Source organism: Columba livia, chromosome 3 (assembly GCF_036013475.1).
Source record: "Columba livia isolate bColLiv1 breed racing homer chromosome 3, bColLiv1.pat.W.v2, whole genome shotgun sequence".
Taxonomy (NCBI): Eukaryota; Metazoa; Chordata; class Aves; order Columbiformes; family Columbidae; genus Columba; species Columba livia.
This window is the reverse complement of record NC_088604.1, coordinates 101,441,690-101,468,496: the sequence shown is the minus strand read 5'-3', so window position 1 is coordinate 101,468,496 and position 26,807 is coordinate 101,441,690. Positions and strand designations below refer to the sequence as shown.

The 26,807-nt window shown below is 42.9% G+C and overlaps 1 protein-coding gene across 3 annotated transcripts; it reads right to left on the bottom strand.

Moving 5' to 3' along the window:
- Positions 1–91: 91 nt before the first annotated feature.
- MIA3 (MIA SH3 domain ER export factor 3) lies at positions 92–26,807 on the bottom strand. 3 transcript variants are annotated; one of them, XM_065058541.1, is made up of 29 exons: positions 26,600–26,807; positions 25,747–25,880; positions 21,816–21,902; positions 17,907–20,829; positions 16,741–17,019; positions 14,674–14,753; positions 13,302–13,433; positions 12,056–12,077; positions 9,867–9,955; positions 9,649–9,726; positions 9,428–9,538; positions 8,509–8,580; positions 8,200–8,304; positions 7,284–7,406; positions 7,047–7,170; positions 6,151–6,206; positions 5,979–6,069; positions 5,708–5,846; positions 3,935–4,036; positions 3,775–3,835; positions 3,649–3,684; positions 3,490–3,557; positions 3,106–3,203; positions 2,863–2,994; positions 2,570–2,632; positions 2,379–2,455; positions 2,165–2,236; positions 1,384–1,540; positions 92–1,017 (listed from the first exon to the last, which is right to left on the bottom strand). In XM_065058541.1, exons 1-29 carry the CDS (start codon positions 26,760–26,762, stop codon positions 665–667), a joined length of 6,027 nt encoding a protein of 2,008 aa, XP_064914613.1. In that variant the 5' UTR covers positions 26,763–26,807; the 3' UTR covers positions 92–664. The 3 variants fall into 3 exon arrangements, with proteins under 3 accessions (XP_064914613.1, XP_064914610.1, XP_064914612.1); XM_065058538.1 differs by lacking the exon at positions 26,600–26,807 and adding an exon at positions 26,368–26,536; XM_065058540.1 differs by lacking the exon at positions 2,165–2,236 and having other exon boundaries at positions 26,600–26,806.

Below are 26,807 nucleotides of genomic sequence, written 5' to 3'. Positions count from 1 at the left end.
TCTTGGTGCCAGCTGGAGCACCTCTGGTTTAATTACTGAAACAATGTCCTTTCTGAGCAAAAAAAAAAAAAAATGGCACTGAAGCAAAGCCTTCAGGGTTTAGCAAAAGGAATTTTGCTTTTTATTATAACTTTCCTTTGAATACAGTGTCATTTGTGCTTCTGATCTCTGACCAGACATCTTTTAAAAAAAAACAAAACCAAAAAACACCACCTCACAGTCCTCATGTAAACCCCTGGCCTACAGTAACTGCAGCTTAATAACGTGATGGAGAAGGCAGGTAGGATAGCATTTTACTTAAAAATTATTTCCACAGGAAATGATTTGATTTACATTTTCCACCAAATTAGTTCATTCACCAACTGGTTACAGAGGCTACATTTAATTAAAACTAGCCACACAGGTACTTCCTTCCTATTGCACATTTAGAGTAAGTTCAAGTCCATCACAAGAAGGTTCTTGCAGCCCAAGAGGATGGATGAGTTTAAGGTGATCATAAATGCACATAAGATGTCTGTAGCAATTGGATAAAAATTAATCCCGCAAAAGCCAAAATATACTGAAATGAGACAAATGGCTTCGAATAGAGAACCATTTCCTAAAATCCTGACCGCAGGAAGTGTGCTAGAGTCCATTCGGCTGAGCTGCTGAGCAGACGCTGCAGTCAGGGTTTCTGGGCGGGGGGCTGTGTGTAGTCCTTGGAGCCTGGTGGTGGAGGAGGGCCTGCAGGGTAGTCTCTGGGTCCCGCTGGAGGCAAGTCTCTGCTAGGAGGAGGTGTATAGTCTCTTGAACCAGGCGGGGGTGGGGGTAGCTGCGGGCCCGGAGGGAAATCCCTTGGGCCCAAAGGGAAATCCCTTGGGCCCGGAGGACCTAGGGGTCGAAAAGGAGGGTGCCCACGTCCATAGCCCCTTGGATCCGGAGGCGGCGGCAGTGGGCCAGGAGGCAGATCTCTCACTCCTAGGGGTGGGCCAGGTAAGAAATCTCGTGCAGCTGGAGGTGGCAAGGGAGCACCGCGAACTAGAAGGAAATGAAAACACAGAGTTAAATGAATTCTTGCTTTAACCCAAACGGTGAAGCTCCTGACTCATTCCTCATTTCAGTTTTTAGAGCAGCTCTGGGGTGGGTCACTGTCATGTGCAGACTTCACAGGCCACGGATTATGTTCTAGTGACTTTTGACTGCTGGTTTCCATTTTAGACTAAGCAAGGAAAAATACCTTGGCATTTCAGAGGCCTGAAACCACCCACCTGTCCAAGGTTACCGAGCAGGACAGCTAGACCCTGTGAAGAGTGGGGAAGCTGTGTGCTAAGGGGCAGCAGTTCTCAGGTCTGCAGCAGGCTTCCGAGAAGCAAAGCGAAGCTTAAGCACACAACACAACTGTACCTAGGGGCACGGGAAGAGGTCGAGGCCCAAAGTGCCCACGGAGAGGAGCTGGCGGCGGTCCGTAGCGAAGAGGCGGTGGAGGCGGAGGTCCCATCACTGGGGAGGTCATGACAGGCGTCCCAGGGAAAGAAGGTGGGCCTTTGGGACTAGGGTTAGCCTGTGCAAGATGAGGTGATAGTTCAGTGTTACTCACTGCATCAGAGAAGTATTGGCACTGCTGACCACCACAACCCCTCACTCAAAGGCCAAGAGGTAGAGATGGGGAGGGGAAAGAGAACAACACACCCCAAAACACACAAACCAAGTAGAAAACAGGGAAAGTTACTGCACCATCATCCCTTCACCCACAACACTGCTTGCACCACGTAGGAGTGAGTGTTCAGTGTGCCTTCTGAGGTGACAAGTTTTCTTAGCTGAAGCTGTACTAAAGAGAAGTTCAATTGCTTCTGAAGTGTCCTTGGTTGACACCCCTTTGATAAATGGAATTACACACGGAATTGTGCTTAAATACCACAGGTAAGACAGCTTCTTAGGATTATTGTTGCAGTCACTCCAAAGTGTTTGCCTGCAGTCTTTAACAAGAAAGGTCTCATTTCCTCAATTCTATAAAAACCAGACAGAACTACTCAACATTAGAGACACCTTTCAAGACAGAGGTACGAGCCCTGGGTTAGTTTCATGGAGCATTTTGTTATTTAGCAGCTCAGAACACCAAGCCTGTTATTCCTGTCCATCAGAGCACAGAAGCACCACATCCAGCCTCCAGCCTCTGAATACTCACTGTAGCTGGTTCAATAGATGAAGGCGAATCAGAAGTGACACAGGGGGCTTCAGACTCTTTGGGAGAGGGTTGCTTTTTTTTTTTTTTTGACAGCAAATAAAGATAGTGACAGGATATAGACAAGACAGAACATGATACAGTTAAAGAAGCAGCAGGAAGTACAGTGAATCATGTATTTGAAAGGCTTCCTGAAGGTTGGGGTTTTTCATCTTACCACTCCATCCAGTGCTGTGGAAGGGGAGGAGGTTCTTGGCCCACTACTGATCAGGGACGCTACAGCAGGCCCAAGATCTGTAAATAGAGCCACGAATGCATGTCTTACCATGCCTGGGTTGGGAACACTGGCTTTACATTACATTTCTGAGTGAAAGAATAACCAAGTAAGTTGCAGGCCATGTAGCTTACCAGGAACAGACATCCTTCCAGGTAACTCTGGTGGCCTTCGTGGAACAGGAGGGCCATCTACCACTGTACCATAAGGAAAACAAGAACCTCAGAGATCCTAATCAATACATGCCTGAGCCATTTCTATTAAAAAACAAACAAAAAAACCCCACACAAAACAAACACCACGAAACCTTACCAACTCCTTATCTGTATCAATACTTAACACTATCCTTAGAACCAAGATCAGACCTTGGCATTCTTGGGTTTGTAGCATAGGATAGTTACCACAGAAGGGAAGCCTCACTGCTTACCAAATTCGCCTCTCGAGCCTTCCCTTCGAGGAGCAGAAAGAGGTCGAGCAGGAACTTCTATCATCTGTGTGGGTGATGGATTCCCGCCACTCACAGGTGATGGGCCGAAAGAGCCATCTCTGCTTAAGGGCCCTATGCCAAAGAAGAATAAACGCTTTACTTTTCTACAATGAATCGTAGCCTTATTTTTTTAGGATATACTGACTCAAAGAGCAAAGTCTTGGGAGAAACAGCAGCATTTACCTCGTCGCGGTGGGACTTGGCGATCGGGTCTGCCTGGAGTTGGCTTTACAATTAACGGTCTTTGAAGCATGACGATTTTTTGGTTTACTTCTATTAATCTAATTTTTAAAAATAAAGGGGTTTTTATTCAAATAATATGTGTGAGTTCTATTTGTTATAATGTAACACAGCAAACCACACTGTAAAATGTTACAGCTTTCACCAAGAAACCTTATTTTAACCATCAAACAGTTTAATCATAGTTTAAAGTTAGTAACTCAAATATGTACTGCACATTCTGAACAAGGGGGCTAACGGAGCATCTTGCATTGTTCGAGCTCCTTCTCTCCTACGCAACACGCAGCATGTTCAAAGTGCAATAGAAACGGTTTGTACTGCACTTACTTTTGTCTCAGGTTGGCTGCTTCTCTTTTTTCTTCAGCCAGAGCTCTCTCAGCAGAGCGGGCAATAAGCTAGTAGGGAAAGTTTTGTCAACTGCATGAATTGCACCAACCTGAAGTCAAATACAAACTGTCTGCATCAGAAAAGAAAAAACACTCTTACCCAGTTGTCATGTGCCTTTTTCTCATGAGCGGCAATCTGAGAAGAAAAGAAGCAGTGTAGCTTATTTTGTACAACTACTAGAATCCAGCAAAAGGTAACACCAGAACCAGCAAGCAGGAAACTTACCTGGTTTTTGTAAGATCTCTCAGTTTTTTGCAATTCTTCTTCCATATCTTGGATCCTTTGCCTGTACAAAAGGAAAAGGAGGAGAAGGAGGGATGTTTAAATGAATTTTCTTCAGTAGCTGAAATTAAAGAAAACAACAGCCTTCAGAAACTGAAGTTACTTGTAAACTTTCACTTCCTCGATGGCCAGCACAGCTTTTTCATCTGCAGCAGACAATTTCTGCTCCTTCTCCTGACGCTCATACTCCTCCTGGGTCAGTTTTCTGTATAGGGAAAAAAAAAGCAAAACCACACCATATATTCCAGCATCCTACATCTACTACAACTCAAAATCAAGGCAGTCCCATGTTAACAACAATATCAGAATCTATAATAATGCATGAGAATACAGAGGAAAAATAAAGAGATTTTTTTTAAAGGCTAGAGAAATACTGTGTTTTGAAACCCTTTGTGTACAAAACCTGACAATCAAGGATGCAATCTTGACTGAAAAATTCTGTCAGCATCTAAAGTTTTGTCAGAATCTAACAACTGTAAATAGTTCATCTCTTCAGATCCTGTAGTTCACTTACAGATAGTAATCCAGATATACAAAGATGCAAACAAGGAAATATGCAGAACTGACACCTACCCAAGGGAAATGAAGAAATTCATGTGTAGTAAAAAAGGAGAATTTTAGGGCCCAGATGACAAATACATTCCATAGTCACCAGCTGTGTGGAAAGAAGCTTTTTTCCCAAGTATTCTCCATAGCAATTTATTACATGACCAATCTTTTTATAACCTCATGGTTCACTAATTCTTTAATTTTTTTACATTTTCTGGAAGTATTTAAGAGGTTCATAAGGTGTTCCTAACTTACAAGAGCTATCCCACAAAACTGGAACCATTGAACTAGTAGTAAGTTGACTATTGCTAATAGGCAGTTCAACATAATCCATTTCTTTTGCTACATGTGGAATTAGTTTTCCAGAAAAAAAAAATGCAGGAAGTCCTTCATTCTAATCAAGAAGATGTAACAGGCACTGTAACTTCCTAGAAGTTTTGGAAGAAGTAGAAATCCTTCAGAGAGACCAAGAGGAAGTTTTCCTTGAAAGGCAGGCTGTCCTTCACCTCTCCATTATTGTGGTTACTGCACCTGGATCCCAAAGTTACAAAGTCAGGCAGTCTCGCTACTGAGGTGCTGTGTAACCTCAATTCCTCAGCTTGTTCCAGCCCTGTGCTTCCTGCAGCCTACACACCCGAACCTTACAACATCTAATTGCTTCTCTACCGCAATTTCAAGCTTTCCTACAGAATTTACGCAAAGTTTCCCTGAATCCTATCTCAAAATTTTCCCTGCAAAGCTGAGGTAGTATTACAGACATTTCAGTCAGTAAATATATGAGGAATGAACGCAGATACTAATTCTTCACTGCTAGCAATTCATTCATCTCAACTGCCTCCACAAACTCAACCTTAATTTAGCACTTTGAGAATACAAAAAGGTCACAAGGCTAAAATACTAAGTTTCTACATTATGAGAATTAGACTCGCTGACCTGAGATCAGAGTAACTGAAACAAAACTTAATGGCCAGTATAATCTCCTTGACGTTTCTAGACAATGTGACAGAGCAACCACAGAATGTGCAGACTAAGCCACCCATTTCCCTTTTCCAAAAGTTGTTTTCTGTTTGTTTTTCCCTCCGCACCATTTATTTTTTAGTAGTAGAAGGCAATATTTGTGCGTGCAAAGTAACAGTCTTTTTAGAATCTCTGGTACAGTGGAAAAAGTCAAAAAAGGGGTACTGGCTTCAGACCATACTGAAACAGCAATCACCACCTGTCGTTCCAAATACAATTTTCAAGTTATTTGATCCTTCCGAACAAAGAGTATTTGGATAGTGCCTACGACAAAATATGCAGTGTTATGGAAAAGTAATGAAAGGCTTACTTCTGCAGTGCCATCTCCTTCTGCTGGTAAAGTTCCCCAAGAATCTCCACTTTCTGCTGCAGTGTTTTGCATTCATTTTCCAGGCGAGCCTTGGCTGACTGGAGCGAACAGGAGTCATGTTCTAATTTTTTTATTTGCTCTGTTGGAGAAGCAAAGGTAGGTGAGGGACTTGAAGAAAACTGCAATGAGAACCATTATGCCACTAAAACACTGTTTACTTTTAAACCACAAACAGCATTTCATCCTAAGCAAACTCTTTTGCTGAGCCTACCTTCCAGCTCGTGTCTTGCGGCTACTTCATCACTCAGTTTGGATTGCAGAAGATTCCTGTCTTCTTCAACTATGGATAACATAGTTTTTACCTGAAAAGAGAAGCAGAAAGTTTATAATCTTAGGCACAGCAATAATGGGGCTGCATTTATTAGATATCTTGTGCAGCATACCCTGGAGACATCCATCATCTGCTTAATCTGAGCCTTCATCTTCTCATTCTCGTTATCTAGAAGAGAAAAATATATTTGTTTTCCCTGTTTTTTAACCCAAATTCCCTGGACTCTACAGCTGTTAAAAATAACACTCCTTACATTTTAATCTGGGATAGGGCTACCTACATAGTCAAAAAAAAAGGGGGAAGGTGGGGAAAAAAACAATAGTAATTCCATGACCAGTAGAACAGAACTCTTAGATTTATTCCAAAAGGCATTCCAATTATTGCTTCTTGTCACTTGTTCTAGCCACCACAACATTAATGTGAATGCAGTATCTGTTATGAGATATACTATCTCAAAATCAAAAAGTGGGAATTTCCAGGCCACATATACTGTGTGGTTAGAGAAAAGGAAAGTTAAAAAAATATTTCAAAACCAAAGATGTAGCAAATACATATGTAATATCAGGAATTACAAACTTCCTGAAGAGTTTTGAAAACATCTATTTCAGTCTTTCAAGATTCAAAAGATGTGATATGTAAATTGATTATCTAACTGGAGGTAAGCATAATACTCATTAAAAATTCACATCAAAAATAAATGTAGCATAACACCAAGCTGAGATTCTCAGCTTTTGGAATGTTCTTAATTACTAACCTTTATATGCAATCTTTAAAACTGTGTCATTACACTTATGATTTACATAAACAGTAATCTAAAAGCAATTATAGGCCTTGTTAATGGCCCCTCCCTTCAGTTAGGACACATTTTTTATTGTCTGAGGACTACAGCTGGCAGTCTCTTAGCCCACACGCACAGACTCCTCTCAATCCCCATGTGACATGCCACAAACATAGCAGCACATGTGCTTTGGCCATGGGCATACCAGCCAGCAGGTAGTACGACTGTACCTGGCAACTCTCCATTGGCCAGATCGTCTCCTGTGCTCCACTCCTGCCCTTCACCATCCTTCTTGGCCTCAGATGCCGAATCCATGTCAAGCTGCTTCAGCTGCATGATGCAGTTTGTTAAAACCTAGTAATGAAATCAAAGGTTTGCTGAAGGGGAATCGCTCTGCATTTTATGAAGTATTTCCAAGTATTTTACAATGTGTAATATTTAAAATAAGCTTGCTATAAAGAACCTACTTCAATTTCATTTTCCTTATAGGCGAGTGCTTCTTCTATGTCCTTCTGAGACTTCTGATACAGTTTGATCTGCTCACTGAGCTCGGTGTGCCTCTCACTCCAACCTTCAGCTTCTTTTAGTAACTGTATGAAGCACCAAGGCAAGGTGATTATTTGTTTTATTTTTAGTATGGAGTGTATGTCAATAAAGCCTATTTTACTGGTAGCTCTGATGATAACTGATCACCACAAATCACAGATAAAGTGTAGACTTCACAGTTAAACACACCCATCACTAGCCCATTGGTAGGACTGGATGGTGGGAATCTTTCTGTAATTTATATTAGGTGATTTTACAAGTTTGATGTTTTCTCAGCCAATATCCCAACATCAGAACCAAACTGCTTACACACTTCAAAATATTACGAATTAATTGCAGTCCAGAAGTAATCAAACCACTTTCCTTAAAAGGCCATCTACTTCATATACAGAGAAAGAAAACAGATATTTACAACTATCTGTAAAAGAAATATCATGACATTTCAGGGCTAAAGGGCCTCCCCACCTCACTTTGGCTTCAGAACTGCATTTTGGCAATTCTTTACCACGACTTCCTTCAGTCCCGATCCCAAGTAGCAATCTCCCAATCATGCAGTGACCACCACATCAGCACAGACATTCTGTGAAGTTGCTGACAAAACTGAATCACTGAAACCGGCAAAGCCTTCGTACTGAGAGACACATGGCTCACCTGCACAAAAAGCCTTTGCAGGCAGGCACAAGGAGTTTAAATTTAATCTTGATAATATGAAATGTGGAATTCTGACATGTTAAGAAAACAGAGACACACTGCAGTTATACTTCAGAAAACCAGGAATAAAGCCCCGACATTTCATTCAAAAGAGAAACCAAGTTGCCTGTCTTGGGCATAACTTACTTGTTCCTTGCTCTTTTTCAGCCTAGCATTCTCTTCCTGCACATGATGCAACTCAGATTTCACCTTTTCTTCATTTAGTTTAGCTTCGTTAAGGGCTATCTGCACCTACATATAAAAGAAAAAGAAACAAAAAGACAAAAGTCAGACTGTAATGGAGGAAGAGTATTAACTAGCAACAGGAAAGGAACACATGCACAAACAACCTGGAATCTGCCATGCTAGTTTTTTTTTATTACAACCTAGATACAAATTTCCCTGGTACCAGAACCTGTACCTGTGACTGCTAAGAGGGTATAGATAATGCTTTACCTCTGAAAGCTCTACAGAATGCACACTGACAGCCTCTTGAAGTTTCTCCAAGGACTTTTGGGTTTCAGAGATCTATATAAGAACAGAGATTGCGTATTAGCCTTGTACATGCCTCAGCCCAAGTGTGTAGTTACTTTACCTGTATATTTTGGAAGCATAAGAGGAAAGTTAAAACACCAACAAATTTTCATTTAGAACAGCCATTAGATTAGCAGCAACACAGCACTGCCTTATCAGCAAGGCAAGGAATAGAAATAGACAATACATTGGAATCAACCTCCCCCTGTGACTCTGCCCATGCGTGGCTGGGAAAGTTCCCTGTACACCTGCACAGTCTAGAATGAAAGTACCACGTGCTACTGTCATTAGCAACCTTTGATCAAAACAAGTCCAAAGAACTTGTTGGAGCTCACCATTACTACAAAATAACAAAGAAAAAAGTAGTAATAAATACCTCTGGACAACAAGAATGAGGGGCAGCTTACAGATCTTCACACTTATATAAAACTAGATCCTTCCTCTAAGTACAAGAAAACATCTCTTGTCAACCTGAAACCTTCAGCCCACATTGTTAAGGAACTTTCTGGCTCTGGCTAGGAAGTATTAGACTAGCCCATGACTTGAATACATCTGTTTGTGTATAAAAGCACATAACCACACAAACCCATCACAATTTTAGACAAGAGAAAAAAAACAAATAAACAAACAAACCACACAACACCCCACCCCACCACCCCCAAACAATCTATAGATTCTCCCCCTTGAGCTTAGGATGAATTCGAAATTTCATTTCAGTTTTCTTTCTGAGACAGCACATCTTGTTTGCTCTACCTCTCTCTGTTCACCCACAAAGTTGTGAGCAGGTTTTAGGGCACATTAATTTAAGAACAATATAAGGAATTAATGCGATTGCTCATACCTTGTTCTGTTTCTTTTCGTTCTTTTTTCTCTCTGTTTCAAGCATTGTGTGCAATTTTTTTACTTTGTCATCTAGCTGACGATTTGCTTCTTCCAGTTCTTTAACAGTGTCCTAAAACAAACAAACAAACAAAACCAAAACAAGAGTAAAAACCCAGCTAAAGTAAGTTATTTTATTGATGTTTTTTGCTTTCAGTACAGAGACAGTTAACTGTTTCTTACCTTAAGTCCTGCAGTTTCATCAGAGAGAATGTCCTTTTGTTCTTGGGCCACTTTCACAGATTCCTTTGCTTCTTTTATCTAAGCACAGAAATAACCAAACAAAACTGAGGAAATTGCCAATATGATATTCAGTAAGAAGAGAAAATAAAACTGTGACCGTGTCATTAAATCAATAGCAGACAATCAGAAAGGAAAGGACAAGAACCTAGAACAAATACCTTTTGATCATATTCTGACATCTTTGCTAAGATTTCTGTTTTTTCTTGTAGAAGGTTTTTAACCTTTTCAGCAAGTTGCTTTTCAGTCACTAGGAAGAAAAAGAAAGCTTACAGTAACTCTACTTCACGTCCTGGGGGAAAAAAAATCAGAGCTATCATTACTGCCTCTTTAGGGAACATTCAAGTAAGGACTAAAGCACAAATCAGGATAGCATCAATTCCCTGGCAGTCAGCCCTTTCTGCAGGAGTCCAGCTTTCATTTAAAATTAGGATTGAAAACAAGACAGTAAAGCATTGAACACTGACAAAGCATACAGTTCTTGCATCCACTTCACAGAAGCTGTTCAGAGAAGGCACAGCAGAGTGGACTAAGATTGTGGCTACACACAGATGAGGTATGCTCAAGGGTAAGACTGGCAGGGTGTTGGAGCAGGCTCAGTCCCTCTGACACTCAGGAAGATGCAACACCTTGCCTAACAACCACCTCATCCTGCTGTATTGAAACCGACCATTTGGTCAGCAAAGATAATGGGATGAAAGTTCTGAAAGACCTACTGAGAACAGAAAAGAGATTTGCAGGTAGCAGACAGCATCTGTAAGCCTCGAGGAACTGCACAGCTTTTTAACAAACACTACTGCTCACAGACCTCAAAAGGGCTGCGATCAAGTAACAGCTCTGTAGACATGGATTAGTTTCTCAACATAAAAAAGTCACCAACGAACCCACAGGATTCAACCAAAATACTTAAACTATTTTATTACAAATTAATTTAGAGAAACTTCCAATTTCCATTCTTTTTCAAATCCTAAACCACCCCCATATATGAACATCCCAAGCCTCACTTCCCTCTCAGCAAACCCTGCAGCACAAATAAGAAGCGCTGGTTGTTCCAACTGCATCCCATGGGCTGCAATGGCAACTGCTGCTCCTCCTTCCCCTCCCAGAGGAGGGCTCCTGGACCAGAGGGTCTCCAGCCCTTCCTGCTCTGAGAAGAGCCAACATGCAACTGCTGAGGTACAAGACAGTTCTCAGTAGTTTAAGGGGGGCAAGAATCCGTGCATTAGCTTGGTCTCCCAATTTTACTACTGTGATGAAGTGGAAATAATACATTTTATCTTTGGGATTCCAAGCACAATCCATTTCTTAATGTGTTTTTCTCCCTGCTAATATTCCTCCATTTCAGGTAAAGATTTTAATAATAGCATGAACTTTATCATGCCTGAAGAATATTTATTTGTTCTTAGATTTAGTAGTGTCTATCCAGCATTAAACAGGAGAAGGGGATTAGACCTACATGCCTTTTTTTTTTTTTTTAAAAAAAAAAAAAAAAAGCAGGCTGCTAAGTAATTTCTGCAACACTGATACCAATGTTTTTACCCCCTCCAATAATATTTTTTTGCGGCACAGAAATCTCCTTACGGATCCAAGATGGATTTTTTTCAGCTCACCAATTCTGTATCAATTATATAGAAGGAACTGCAGGATAACTACAATGAAACTAGAGTGGAATGACAGGTAAGTAGCATGGTCTGTGAAGATGAAACAGGCAGAGAGTTCATGTGAAGACAATTCTTTGATATTTTTGTTTTGTATTCAATTATGAATTTCAGCAACTGCCCTACTTTGAATTCTATTTCCTTTCCATTCAACACATCTTATATACTTGAAGCTGGAGAAAAGCCCTTGTAAAAAGCAGTGTACTAGCCACAAGAATACCTGCATTTTAGCTCTACATTCAGAAGGTATCTGCAACTGCACAGCGGGCAGTTTCAGGCTACCCTCAATCCAAAAAGGTAAGAGGAACTAGCTACTGCTTTTTGTGAGAAGCAACAAGCAAAAGCAGATTTACTGCTAGTGAGAAAACCAAAGCAAACTCTGCGCCGCTGCTGCTGTACCAGTAAACCAGCATATCACGTTTATGTTGAACAAGGCAGAGCTTTTCCTTGCCTTTTTCTTTAATTTACAGGTGTGAGCTGCATTGTTTCTACTAATCAAAGCATTATTGAAAGCAAAATTAAAATCCTCAGATTCAAATATGTATCATCCACCAGCGTAGCTTATATCATATGCCCAGACTTAGCATTTTTCTTGAAAGGGAGCAAAGATTGACACTTGATCCTCTGAAACAATCTTCAAAACTTCTACATGCCTATGCATCAAGTATATTGAAAAGCACAGAGAAACTTACCTTGATATATTCTACTCTTTACCTACAGAAGGAAAAAAAAAAGTGAAAAATGTTATTAATTTTTCCTATAGAAAAAAGTCACCATCTACACGTGGATTAAAGAAGCATATGGAAAACACATCCATCACTGCCAACAAGCGTGTTGAATAACACTACAAACAAGCTTAAGCCATTTTCTAATAAAAGCTTCTGGGTTAATGCCCTGTCCTAGAGCCTTGGTAAACATCTGTTTACTCAGTCACTAAAAGGATACCAGTAACTGCCCACATCCAATTTGCAACAAGGAAAATTAAGCCAATTTGCATCAAACAACAGTCCTAAACTTGCAAACACAAAAAACACTTGCATCCCAGTTCTGATCCATCTAAAGCAATGTACATTTACAATATAGTTGCGCATTTTGAAACTAACACTGTTAATTTCAGAAGCCTTCTTTTTATGCTGTTATATTAAGACTACTTTGCATTTGAAACTGACCTACTGCAACCAATATCAAAACTAAGCAAGAAAAAAACCTACTATTGTTATTACAGATAATATTCAGTTCCAATGTATTTTTGTCAAGCAAAGATAAAGTATTCCACAGGCTTCCAGAGCACATCATGACTGAAATGGACAGTTGTGAAATAAACTGTCCTATTTAATTTTCATCTATCAATTTACAAGGAGATGCGCTGGCACACTTGAGAGCTAGTGATGGTATTTTTCTTGCACAGAAGTTATCCATGCAGCAAAGAGGAGGACAAATGCAGAGTGAGGAGAGTGGGGAAGGGGCTGTCCTGTGAGAATTAAGATCAGGTGTTTAGGTTTCTAAACGTGGCACCTGCAAGCAGCTGCGCAATATTAAGTGGGGAGAACTAACTGCTTGTTTGGCAAGAGTTAGCAACAGGTTCAAGCACATGGAAGGCTTCTCATTTCAAAGAGACACTGACCCTTCCTGCAGCCTTCTTTATTTACATCATACTCCCCTATTTTGCTTTTGAAACTGCCCCTTACTAAAAAAAAAAAATATTAAAATCTTCCATTAATAGGTTAAAGGAAACACTTCTTAGCTTGAAGAAAATTACAATTTACTTTAGCTAATAAGCACAGCATTTACTTCAGGTTAATACTCTAAATGGAAAAAATAAACCCACAAAAGACTACACATTGCTTTGACATCAGTAATGCTGAAACAATTTAACCGTAAAAAAGACTGCTCAGGAAGTTAAATAGCGGCAGGCTTGCAAGTATGAAGTATACTCACTGAAAGGCAGGTTCTCCAGAAAATTATAGCAAGCGTGGCAATTCCCACTAAGGCAGTGACTATAATAGGCTCCCATGGAAGTCCATGGAAATCAGGCCCAGGACGAATTTCCTCAGGCAGGGTAGCAACCAACTGAAAACCAACAACATTGACCACTATGAATATGTTTTTATTTAAATACTCAAGCAAAATAAGCAGCCCGCCAAAGGCTTTTGTTCCCCTTGTAAAAGCAGAGAACCATCTAGAGCTTTCTTGCAGTCTTTCTGTAAACTGAAAACCGAAAATGAAGAAAACCACAAAGCAGCGTGATGCCAGCATTTCAACTCAAAAGCCTGACTATCTGAAAGACACCTGACAGCAACAATCTGCTGGCAAAGAACAGCTACACCAAAATGAGCTGATACACACATTTTGCGTTACACAGCACGAGCAGTTATCCGATCTGTTGCAAAATAAATCTAGAAGGATGGAAAAATATAGAAAAAAACAAAAACAAACAAACACACACCAAAAACCAACCAACCAACCAAACAAAAACAAGACCAAAACCCAAACAGGTTTACATCTGAACGTTCGTAACAATCCACTAAAAACGGCTCAGATCTTTTCCCAGTCACAGGGTCACACGTCATGTGTCCCGTCACACGTCTATCTGAAGGCCAGAGAGCAGCAACTGCCTGAGAAAGGTGTCAGTACCTGGTACAGCTTACAGGGCTGACACAGACTGGTCACTTGGAAAATAACCTGTACGAGCCACACGGAAACCGCTGCCTTCCCCCGGGCCGTGACATTACAATACGGCCGCACAGTTGCCCCCCGCAAACCCCGGCCCAGGGGCGAGCAGGTCCCTCCGCAAGCATCGTCTCCCCACAAGCGCCGGGGAGCGGCGAGAGGCCCGGCAGCGATCCCGGCCCCCGCTGCCGCCACGGCTCCCGCGGGATCGCCCGGCATCGCGGGACGGGGGCGAGGAGAACCGGCCCCTTCGCAAAGGGAGCAGGGCCGGGGTACGGCGGGGGTGACACGACCCACTGGGGACGCGGGACAACCTCCGCCTCGGGGCGCCGAGTCTCCCGGCTGGGAGCGGCGGAGCCCTCGGGGCAGCCGTTAACAGCTGCCACCGGCCGCCGGCGCGCGACAACCCTCTCCGCGCCGCCCCGCCTCACGCACCTGCAGCAGCCGCCCCGCCGGGGGCTCCAGAAGCCGCTCGGCGGCGCCGCCCGCGGGGTCCATGTCGGCGCGAGCCAACCCGCAAGCACACGTCAGCCCGAGTGACCCCCCCGCACCGCGCCTCCGGCACGCCCCCCGCACCCCCCGCCCTGCGCGTCATCGGCGCGCGCCACCCGCATGCGCAGCCGCCGCCTCCGCCACTCACCCGCCGCAGGAGCTCGCGCGCCGCGGGCGTCGCTTCGCTCAGGGCTGCCCGGGAGGCGGCGTCCGGATCCGCCCCGCGTCCTGCGGGGAGAGACCGACAGAGGGGTTACCTCACTGCAACGGAAGCCCACTTCTGAACGCCCCCCCACCCCGAATCACAGACTGGTTGGGGTTGGAAGGGACCTCTGGGGATCATCTAGTCCAACCCACCTGCTAAAGCAGGTTCACCCAGAGCAGATCGCACAGGAATGTGTCCAGGCGGGTTTTGAATGTCTCCAGAGAAGGAGACTCCACAACCTCTCTGGGCAGCCTGTTCAGGGCTCTGGCACCCTCAAAGGAAAGAAGTTTCTCCTCATATTCAGATGGAACCTCCTGTGCTTCAGTCTGTGCCTTTTGCCCCTCATCCTATCATTCAGCACCACTGAAAGGAGTCTGGTCCCATCCTCTTGACACCCACCCTTGAGATATTTATAAACATTGATGAGATCCCCTCTCAGCCTTCTTGAGGCTGAACAGACTCAGCTCTCTCAGTCTCTCTTTATAAGAAAGGCGCTCCAGCCTCCTAATCGTCTTTATAGCTCTTCGCTGAACTCCCTCCAGTAATTCCTTGTCTTTCTTAAACTGGGGAGCCCAGAACACATGGCGGTTCCTGCATCATTTTAGGTGAGATTTCAAATTACAGTACCCCATTCTTCGGGGCACTGAAGAAAGAGGGAGAAGTCCTCAGAAAGGATAGCGATATTCCACAAGCTGCTTTAGAAAAGGTGCTGCAGAGAGGGACAGAGACTTCCAAAGTAACTTTGCCAAGCCTGCCTTGGACAGCACAGACATCTCTTTCAACAGCAAGTCAACAACAACAAAATTACACACTCAATTCCATAATTGACAAATCTACATCTCCTACAGTACTGTTAGCACAGCGTAGGTGTTAAACTACCCCCACTTCTACCCCGGCCTGAAGCCGGCCTCTTCCTCCTCTCACTGCTACTGTTGCCATGAATTCAGGTTCACAGCCTGAAATAACCACCTGCCCAGCCTGTTGTTACATTGTAGAACGGCCACTGTGACCAGCATTTCTAAATCATCCGCCCTGTTTCTTCTCAGCAAGTTCAAGCAGTCCCCATAGCAGTTCGTGGTGAAGAGTATTTAACCACCATTAAGGAAGGAAAGGAACATATAAGTGCTTAACCATGTAAGTAATCCCCCAGCCATTTAAAATCCATAAGGTATCTTTGCATTCAACCTCACGCTTCTCTCAGAACTTAAAAGCTGCTAAAAAGCATTTGACTATGGGGATGGTACAGTACTTCAGTAGTGTACAAAAGCTAAGAAAGATGTGCCTGAATTTTTTCTAAATGCTCAGTGTGGACAAGATTTGTTGAGCGTAACAGGGGGTGAATGCAGAACAGCAAAGCTGGCTTAGCACTGAGAAAGGGAATCAAAGGCAGGTTCATGCCAAAACAGAGCTGGGAAGATGATGGTAATAGGATCCCTCCTTGGCATAATGATGAGTCAGCACAAGTCAGCACACTTGCTCCAGAAGGAAAAGGCCTCAGCAGAACAGAGTAAAATATTTTGCCTACTCCAACTAACACCTTAGCCAGAAATTACTGAATTGCTCAAGGGAAGCTACACTCCATCTTTCCTGGAAAGTAATATAGCCCAGAGTCGCAGGTTAAAAAGAATAAGAAGCACATGACTCTATAGCCTAATGGTTCGACTGTCAGTCCCCCTGCAAAGATACCTGGGCTGATGGTATGTAGGCTTCCAGTGATTTCTGCTCTTTATCTACTACCATTCTGAGACACAGTCCACCAGCCCAAGCACAGAGCTCTGACACTTATTTCTATAGTGCAAATAGGAAGCAGAAAAACCACTCTGCTGAGATGAGTGGTAAGAAGACAATACTGCCACTAGAGGGACTGTCACGGATTAGTAAAAGCCATTAGGATTACAGCAACATACAATGAAAATATTACACAATTACCAAGGTTTTTCACTAACAAACATTCAACCATGCTCCTCTTTAAGAGCAAAAGTACAAAACAACCCAATTCTGAAAGGTTACCTGCAGCAATATCTTCCTTAGCACTCTGTCCAGAATCAGTTGACCCAAAGGAAGTATCTTCCAGCAACGATCCTCTGTCGCTATCGTACCCGTCTTCAGCTTCTCTATTATCCGAGAAGTTGGTCTCTTCATGCTCAGGTGGAACATTAACAGCCCTCTCCTCCTCAATTGACTGTTCTGGCTTCTTATCTTCAAGCTGTTGAAATTCCTCATTGATCTCATCAACGACATTTGGGTTTTTGATGGAAACTCTGTCATATTCAGCCTCTTTTGCAGCATCTGTGACAGACAGGGAGACATGAATTAAGCACTGAGCTAGTGTGTATTTCTTACCCACAGCTGTCTCCAGTGAAATACTGTATTTGACAAAGCTTTTTTGTAGTTTTTTTTAAATGCTTCAGCTTACATATTGCTTCCAGTATATTCTCAATCAACTTTCAGTAGAATCTAATTCAATTTTATACAGAATTTATGTAAGATATCAACCACTGACAAGACAGTGAAATATTTTCATTGTTCATGACTTTATCAGAAATTACATAACCCATACCACTGTAAAAGGACCCTTGCTAAGAGTGTAACTTACCACCTTGCACATTAATTAGAAAAAATAAGCAAGTTTGCAGCAGACTTGACCACTGGTTCTTCCCACATCAAAAGATCTGTTTAGCCCGTATTGCTACTTAGGCACTTTTATGAATGTGGGCAAAAACATGATGATAGGGACACACAAGATTTTAGGTGCATGGTTTTAGTGCCTGGACTTTGCATTAATCACTGGATCTTCATAATTAGTTCAGCAAAACAGACTGGTCTTAACCCTCCAGAAAATTTAGCACATTAGTGTATGTGAAACCCCGTTTCTTGAGAGGAGGTGTAGACGTGGCCTGAATGGCTCCCTCTAGCCATACCCATGCACAGATCCCACTTTCTTGCACTGAACCTGTCCCATAAGAAAACATGCTGAGCTCAACACTTTATCTCAGGATTTGTCCTTGGAGACCCATCACAACGCCAGAGAATATGGATTAAAAATAAGCAAAATCCCAGTGGATTCCACAGAGCCTCTTTTAATTCTGCTCCCTCACCCTTTCCTCTGTATTGTATTGTCTGGGATATGGTTTTACGTTCTTTTCATCTATTTATTAACCGGTTTAACATCCTACCTTGAACAGGTGGCTGATCATCTTCCTGTTCTGGAACAGTTGCAAGCGGGACGCTCTCACTAGCTGATGAATATTTACTCCTTAAAGAATATATTAATTCTTGAATATCATCCATCAGTGCACTCTCCTCATCATACAAATCCATCTCTTTCACCACCTCCTCTTGATTTTCTGCCACTCTGGAATCCAGAACTTTTCCCACAACATCCATGATGTTTGATTCTGAAAACTCAAGTATGCGGTCCAGAGCTTCTTCTAGATCTTCATTATTATGGCTTGCCTTTCGAGCAAGCTCCATCTCTACTTTCATGTCGTAAAACATGGCTTCTACCCTAAACATGTGCTGAAGCCCAAGGTACTTTCGTAGACGTGCTACACGCTTTTCATCAAGAAAATCTCTCATTATTGTGAGCCGCTTCACAGACTCACTGAAGTCTGTCACAGTGTCATTTGTGGCTGCTGAGCGGTCAGCAGGGCTGGGGAAATGCGCAGATGGCTGGTGGTCAGTTCTTGCATGCTCTAAATTTTGCACCTCTTTTGAGTCTTTCTGTGAGCTGCCCTCTGGGAGATGGTCTTTCCTTTGGTTAAAGTCGTTGTCTTCTCTGTAAGGAGACTGGAAATTATGTTCTTTCACAGCTGATGGTTCCTCAGCTTCAGAAGACTCCTCCTCATCTTCCAAGACATGTTCCACCTCATCCAATTTAGCATTTTCACTCACCGGTACATCAACGTCTTTGATCCCAGTCTCACTTGTATCTTGCATGCTGATCATTTTTTTAGCCTCCTCTCCTGTTTTGTAAGTAGGATTTGCAGTTCCCAAAACAGCTTTGCTTAGTACTTCTAATTCAGGGTTTGTACTTTTAACATTTAGTGTATCACCCTGTACATTTGCAGCCTTTGCTTGTGAGAGCTTTGCACTTGCAGCATTCTCATCCTCCAGGAGCTCTTCCTCTACTTGTTTCAGGTCAGGGTCATCTTCAGCATCTGGCCCTTCAGATTGCAATTCTGGTCTTGCTGTTCTTTCTTTCGCTAAATTTGTGCCAAGAATTCTGTCTGAATCTGTGGCCTCAGTACGAGCAGTTCCTTGCTGAGTAAGAGTCTCTGTATTAGTATTCTCTGTAGTGCTTTTTGATTTTTCTTCAGAGGAAATTTTCTCAATGCTTTCTTCAAACACTGTCATCTTGCCAAGATTTCTTGAAAGCTCTTCTTTCCTATCTGCCTCTGAATACTCCGTCTCATTTTCCCATGGCCTAGGTTGCTTGACAGCTCCTCTATAGCTTGGGTCTCCCTCTCCTGCAAGGGTTTCCTTCATGTTTTCCCTTTTCATTTCAGGTTCTTTGTTAAAAGAGGTGGTTTTTTGATTTTCATTATGTGTCTCCCCTGTTTGTTTCAAACCTTCTTCATGTCTTAGAAGCTCTTTCTCCACAGCAGGCATTCCATGCTCCACTTTCTCTTTTAAGAGGTCAGTACCTCCTACATCACTTTGAGATACATTTTTTACCTCCTCCACTGGTTTGACTGGAACTACAGAAGGCTTGTCCTCAGCTCTTCCTTTCTCCTTTGTATTCTCCCAGAACTTTGTGTGCTTTAAATCACTTTCCAAGAACTCTTCCAAGGTGTCATCTTCAAACTTTTTCTCATCTTTCTGTATTTGAACAAGCGGCATTCTTTCTGGACTTCTGTTGATATCACCAGCAAGTGGTTTAAAAGCATCTTGCTTGCTATTAACAGATGATTTGGACTCCAGACCATCTCCTGGACTAGGGAAAACATGAGGATCAGGCACAGCTGTACTCTTCAGCTCTTCAGTATTTGACTCAGTGCCATCAACTATGAGCTGTTCTTCAGACTGTTCAGTTTTGTTTGTTTTTTCTTTTGAACCCAGATCAACTGTACCTACAGGTTCCTTTCTAAGGAGTTCTTTGGAGAGATCCTCAGGCTGAGTTGTTGCTGGTGCTTCTCTTTTACTAATTAGCATCACTTCATCCTGTTTTTCTTTTGTTTGTTGAGGTTCGAACCTGTCCACATTTATACTGTGACCTGACGTCTTGCTCTTACTGAAGGCATCCTTAAGAATTAATACATCTGAATTGTGTTCTTCCTCCTTGTCTCTTTGGTTATTTAGCTCTGTAGCACCCTTTGTATCTTCATCAAGTTCATGATTTGGTGGCTCAACATCATCATTTTCATCACCATCTAAATCCGCTGGTGATGTAATTTCTTCCTCTGATGTAAAAGACAGTAGAGGGACTTCTTCTGACTGATCTGCGAAGTCTGGCTCCTCCTCTGCATCAGGAGCATTAATGCTCAAATCTTCATTAAAATCATCTTCCAGCGATGTAACATGGCGAGTCACCTCATCATCTGATACAACAGCATCAGCAGTTGAGCCAAATTTTGTTTTCAAGTTCAGAGAGAGCTCTCTGTTTAAAAGTGAATAGGCATTGACTTCTGCACTCTCTTTGTCAAGCTGACTGGCTTCACCCTGAGGAACACTAATGTTTTTGGTATTTTCACTTTCTAGCCCTTTTAGTTTCCCATGTAGCATTCCTTTCAAGTGCTCATGTGCAGTTTGATCTCCCTGAGAGTTTTCTTCGTAACTATTGACACTGGAGTGTTCCCCAGTATTTTCAGTTCCTTCTGCAAAAGAATTGTCTACTTGCTCTGTCATGGCGAGGGCTTCCTTGTCATTTTCTGTGCTTAGCTCAAGATTATCTGTCTCCAAAGCATCAAGGGACTTTACTGCATCAACCTGTGCTGTCTCTTCAGCCCTTTCAATTCCTTCAGCTGGTTTTGTCCCTGGACCACTTGATTCAGTTTCCCCTTCATCTGCTATCGTCTCTTGCAATGACTTCAAAAGGTCATCCACATCATAATTATCAAAATCATCCCTCCCGCCATCAAAGCAAACAAAGTCTGTTTCCTGAAATTAAAAACAATATGTAGTCACAAATATTATTTTCTTTATTACAGTGATGAGACCAAATCCATTTTGTTGGTTAGAGAGAGATGAAGCAGAAAAGTAAATTATATTGATCATGCAGAATTAAACCCTCAAGTCCTCAACCAAAACTCTCTTTGAAATCAGTGGAAGTTTTGCTCAAGAACTAAATAAAAAGTTTATGGCTTAGCTCCATCAAAGACCTCCTAGTGAGGAACAAACTGGAAGTCAGCAATGGAACTGACTGTACTCCTAATACATATCCTGAATTAAGAACAAGTCTGTTTCTGCATGCCAGTGAGGAGAAGAAAAAAGCATCACTGAGCTTGTTTGTCACAATCTCTTCCAGCTGGTCTCTTCTCAGATGACCAATTCCTCCAAAGCTCCCTGTCACACAACTTCTGAAAATAAATGAAACAGCCATGCAAGCCACTGAACATGATTTCATAAAGGTCTGAAGCTCCATCCACAAACAGGCTTTACTCACACAACTCTGGAGTTTCCAGCTGTCAGGGCATGAAAGGTATTTATGTGTGCAAGGGTTGAAGGACCAATTCTAGAATCAAAGGGCTAAGTGTATCAGGCTTTGTTTGTTTCTGATAGTACTTTAAACTTTGAAAGTTTGGGAAAAATAAACCATTCCGAATACATACTGAGCAGCCTACGTGCGAGCCAGCTAGCGGCATTTCTAGAGCTCAATCCAAACAGATTTTGTTAGCAGAAAACCAGAATATTCAAGAAAAGAGAGATCAATGCTCATATTTTGGGCTGATGCTTACACACCCATCCACATACATAGGTGCACAAACATTCCACCCCCTGACACATGTGTGCATATATGTAGCTGCTTACTAACAAAAGGTAACTAAGGATCACTGATATTCCCATTCTCCTCTTCAGAGATTTTATTGAATGCTGCCGTAAGAAATGGTAAGAAGTCCGGTTAAAAAATAACAAATAAGACTTACATCTGTTGGTAATTCTAGCTCCTCGTCGGAATAATTATGATTTATTTCAAGTAAATCCTTTGGAAAATATCCAAAATCACTTCCAACCTGCCAGAAAACACACACACACACAAAAAAGCAGTAAAGAAGCTTTTGAAATTATGTGACTATGTTAAAATCCTAATTACAGATACTAGTAACAAACACAAACTCACTCCTAAGTATTTCTAAATTAATTTTAACACAGTGAATAAAAGATTAGCAATACCTTGTTTATGCAAGAGTTTTCATCGAGGTTTTATACTTACATTTCGCAATACTCCTGTGAAGTTGTTACACTTTACTGTTCACGTTTTAAAGCCTGACTTAAACTATTATGAGAGCTGGGAGTGAAGCCCAGGCACCCTGGCTCATGCGCTTTAACTGCTGTTGTGCACTCTCACTGGCACCACATATGCCTCAAGTATTTTCTCAAATAGTAAGAAAAGGATCTTTAACTAATAAGATTTACACCCACACACAATATTATAGCCTGAAATATGCCCGCTTTGTAGCTTAAGGACAAAAAAAAAATCCTTAAAGCAGATTTTAGGAAAATGCAAAGTAGTACCTGAGGTAATAATCTATTATTTTAAAACCTGCGTGTAAACCCTGCAAATGCATTGCTGCTCTTCAGTGACTGATACAAGCGAAAATGGGTTGCAGATGGCTAATTTCAAGCAAGTCAACATGCTAAGCCAAGGCAATAGTGGAAGACAAGAATCTCTCTTATCACTCACTAGATAAGAACTACACAGTAATGCTCTCACATGAGAGTTCTGACAACGGCCGTCAAGAAGCCAATATTAATAGCATGCTATCACTATGCAGATTTGACAATCCAGGCAATTAGAGCCTGGTGGACACACCTAGCAAAGAACAGAGTTCCTAGACAACCAAAATATTGTCCAAGCATTTGGCTTTGCTTTATTAATGAGGTTTATTAATTTAGACAGCTCTGCTAAAAACTGCATGCTGTATATATATTATAGCTGGGTTCCAGATTTTTTTCACATAGAGAATACTCACTGACTTTAATGGGAGCTCTGCAAGCAATACAGTATACAAGACTGGGATCACTAAATAAAGAATCTGTTTTGTTAAAATACAGGATATTTGCTGGCACAGGGAAAAAAAAAAAATCAACAATGGCTTGAAAAGGACAGAGTGAATTAGAAAAGCAAAGGCAAATAAAGCCCAGACCCAACTGCTATAGGTTTTTCAGACTTAGGGAAAGGCTCCTTTCTTATCAGATCATCTCCCTTCAGGTCAGAAATTGTGCTGCATTTCTCATGGCTCCTCAAAACTGACTTCAGGATTCAAGCCTGTATTTTCAACTTGTTATAAATAAGCCCCAGGTTGCAGTAGCTGAAGCTCCTTGTACACACATTCCCCTCGCCTCTGCCCTCAGAAGATGAGAATACCAGTTATCCCTTGATTTCACAGTTTCCACTATGCCCTAATAAATACTTTTCCCCAAAACTTTGTGGAACAAAAAAAAGGCAGTAGAGAAGATCCACAGGATCAAATGATACAGACAAGCACACAAAGTCATGTGATGAGATCCCAAAAGGCCTGTGGCAGAAGGTAACATGCCTTCCACTGGAATTTGCTTGATCACAGACCTCTCTAGGTAGTCTGGTTTTAATTAGCAAGCAACAGCCCCCCCCTAGCTCCAAGTCTGCAGGCAGCAGGCACGGCTGGTCTGCATAAATCAAGTTGCTCAGCAGAATCTGGCACGGGAAGTCACGGTGCAGAAGCGAGACCCCAGCGCTATCTGCAAGTCAGGGACAGGGTCAGGCACACCAGTGCCCTACTCAAAGTGCAAGGGCAGGTACTCTGACCCCACTGCAGCATCTGCACACTTGTCGTTGCAGTGTTACGATTAATGCAGAAGCAATCAAACCAGGGAAAAAACAAGTATTATAGCCACCAGCCAAAAGGAATTGGTTTGTCATCGCTGTCCTAAAAGGAACATAGAAAATAGCACAACACAAGTGAAAAATAAAATGGAGCTTTGCAATTCTTTTAGACCTGCCCACTTCAGCTTTTATTTGTTAAATTCAAAGCAAACATCCTTTTAACTTGGAGACACACCTGTTGCAGGAGCTTCCTATCAGTGAGTAGGTAAACTGAATATTAACTCAGCAATTACCTCAAGCCTGCTGTCTGATCTTGCAGCCTGCATTATACTGTGTTAGAAGATGCAAAATTGGCCCCACGCTGCTACTCTGCCTCTCAAGACCTGGCAGCCCTGGAAACCTGTACCAGCTAATTAACCAGATTATTTATGGTACAGTACATGTCAGGAGGGAATTACCAGCATGATACAATTATAAACCCTTCTTTATCCCTGTGCTGCAGTTTTCTGCTCTCTTCTGTATCACTCTAATTGGATTCAGTTCCTGCTGAGAGAGCTTGGCTTCCCACACCCAGCCTGAACAGGTTAGAGAAAGTGATACATCCTGCTTTTCACTAAACCACTAGTCCCACAGTCAACACCCAGGTGTGGCTTTGAACAGCCTAGACCACTGTTGCAGGCAATTGTCTACCCCTTGTAGAAGACCAGAGTAAGAAAGGAGGCTGAAGTAAATTATTTGGACACAAAAGAGTATGTAAGGGAAGCATGCGGAAGTGGCAAGAGGGACTAATTCTAAGCAACTTCCAGACTGTCAGCATTTTCATGGGAAGCCCACAAAAACTGCTCTTTCTCCAGGGTATCTCAGTTCTGCTTCTGTTAGGCAAATCACAGTATCACAGTATGTTTGGGATTGGAAGGGACCTCAGAAGATCATCTAGTCCAGTCCGCCTGCCAGAGCAGGAACACCCAGATGAGGTTACACAGGAACACGTCCAGGCGGGTTTTGAATGTCTCCAGGGAAGGAGACTCCACAACCTCCCTGGGCAGCCTGTTCCAGTGCTCTGGCACCCTCACTGAGAAGAAGTTTCTTCTCAAATTTAAGTGGAACCTCTTGTGTTCCAGCTTGATCCCATTACCCCTTGTCCTATCATTGTTGGCCACCGAGAAGAGCCTGGCTCCGTCCTCATGGCACTCACCCTTTATATGTTTATAAACATTAATGAGGTCCCCCTTTAGTCTCCTCTTCTCCAAGCTAAAGAGCCCCAGCTCCCTCAGCCTTTCCTCATAAGGGAGATGCTCCACTCCCTTAATTATCTTTGTTGCCCTACGCTGGACTCTCTCCAGCAGTTCCCTGTCCTTCTTGAACTGAGGGGCAAATAAGGTGCTTATCATGAAAGCCAAGAGAGGTTTTCTATGAAATAACTTCAAGTAAGGGGACCCTCCTTGCGCAGTAACATCATGCCCTCAGATTGCCCAAAGACCACAAGGCCACTACTCTGCAAACTGCTACAATGTATCACTAAAGTTTAAAGACAGAGACCTGTAAAAGAACTAATTTACCTTCATTCTTTTCAGTTTTACTACTTTTTTTTTTCCTCCAACTCTGCATGAAGCTTAGCTAAGATGGGGAAGACAACAGCTGAATATTAGGAAGAGAAACGTGATTAAAACATGTACATGGAATGATCTGCAGCAGGAATACACTGAGCTCAGGATGAGCCCATGCCAGGGGCAAACACTAGTGCAGGCTTAAGCCTGCCTAGATGGGAAGGGAGACAACTTCCAGCCAGGCTCAGGGGCCACCACTCACATTACTGCAACGGGAGGTCTTCAACACAAAGTCTGGTTTTGAGCTGTTTTTAGCACACGTTAGCATTGCTCATTTTTTACAGCACTTATACCCTAGGTTTGATCAAACCACATCCCATTTCACACTAGTCTCAGACAAAATGGCATTCATTATGTCATTTAGTGATGTTCAGAACGCTAAGCATTCTCGCCAACAGAAAGCGCCAAGAAGAGCAAACAGAACAAATGCGTTACAGTACTTACACTTCCAGCCCAGAGCTCGGTGGATTTTCCTATTAGTTTGTAATATACATACACTGCTTCACCCTTCTTGAAATTTACAAAGCGACAATCTGGACCTTTAAAGTCCTGAGTTGCCTTCCCTCGGCACATTAACACTGTGAGAAGAAAGCAGAGTATTACTTCAAAAATAATAACAAAACAGTTTCACGAAAGGGGTCTTTGCTAAGTTGTAGAAAACAAGACTGCCCCACCACGCACCAGTTTGCTATTTTCCAGATTGGGCCAAGAGATAAGGAGTATAAATAAAATAAGAGGTTATTAAAAAACAAAAAAGCAAACTCACTGATCGAGACAAGCGTTCGACAAAGCACTTGAGAATTACATTTCAGAAGTGTACTGCAAAGCTAATTATTAATATAAAATTAGATGGGCTGAAAGATGACAAGTATGTCCTCGCGAATCAGCCTTGAAATCACTCAATGCACAAACAACACCCAGAAAGCGGGTTTAGCACAAGTAGGTTTTTGCAGGGGGAAAAAAATAATTAAAAAAAAAAAAAGGAGCTGTGAGGATCTGAAAACTTGGTTGGGAGCAGAGGAACGCCGCGTCTCGGCACCGCCTTTCCATTTTCCCGATTCTCACCTCTTTCTGTGCCAAATCCACGGGGGCTTTGGGAAATGCCCCCAGCAGACATGCGGCGTCTGCACATTTTCCCGTAACAACTTCCCGGGGGCAGGGGGCGGCCTCGCGGCCTCACCGAGCGCCGGCACCGGGCAGGGACCCCCTCGGTCCCCATCGGACGCCCCCGGGCCGGGGTCACCCCTCCACCCCCAGTCCCCCCGGAATGCAGAGCGTCCCCACCGCCCCCACTCACTGCTGCACTCGGGGTCGGCGCAGCGCTTGCGCTCGGCGAAGCGGCGGCCCAGGTCGGGCCCGGCAGCGGCGGCGCGGGGGAGCGAGGGCGGCGGGGGCAGGAGCAGCAGCAGGGCGAGGAGCAGCCGGGGGTCCGGCGGTGGCGGCGGCGGGGCTGCGGCCATGTTGGCGGGCGCCGGCGGCGGGGAGGGAGCAGACACGTCAGCAGC

Bases quoted from the DNA above. Each gene is read 5' to 3' on its own strand.
- MIA3 (XM_065058541.1), bottom strand. From the start codon at position 26,762: ATGGCCGCAGCCCCGCCGCCGCCACCGCCGGACCCCCGGCTGCTCCTC. The intron at 4,037-5,707 runs GTAAGCCTTTCA...TTCCCTATACAG, and splicing joins AAGGAGATGGCACTGCAGAA to AAAACTGACCCAGGAGGAGT. The intron at 3,836-3,934 runs GTAACTTCAGTT...CCTTTTGTACAG, and splicing joins GAGGAAGTGAAAGTTTACAA to GCAAAGGATCCAAGATATGG.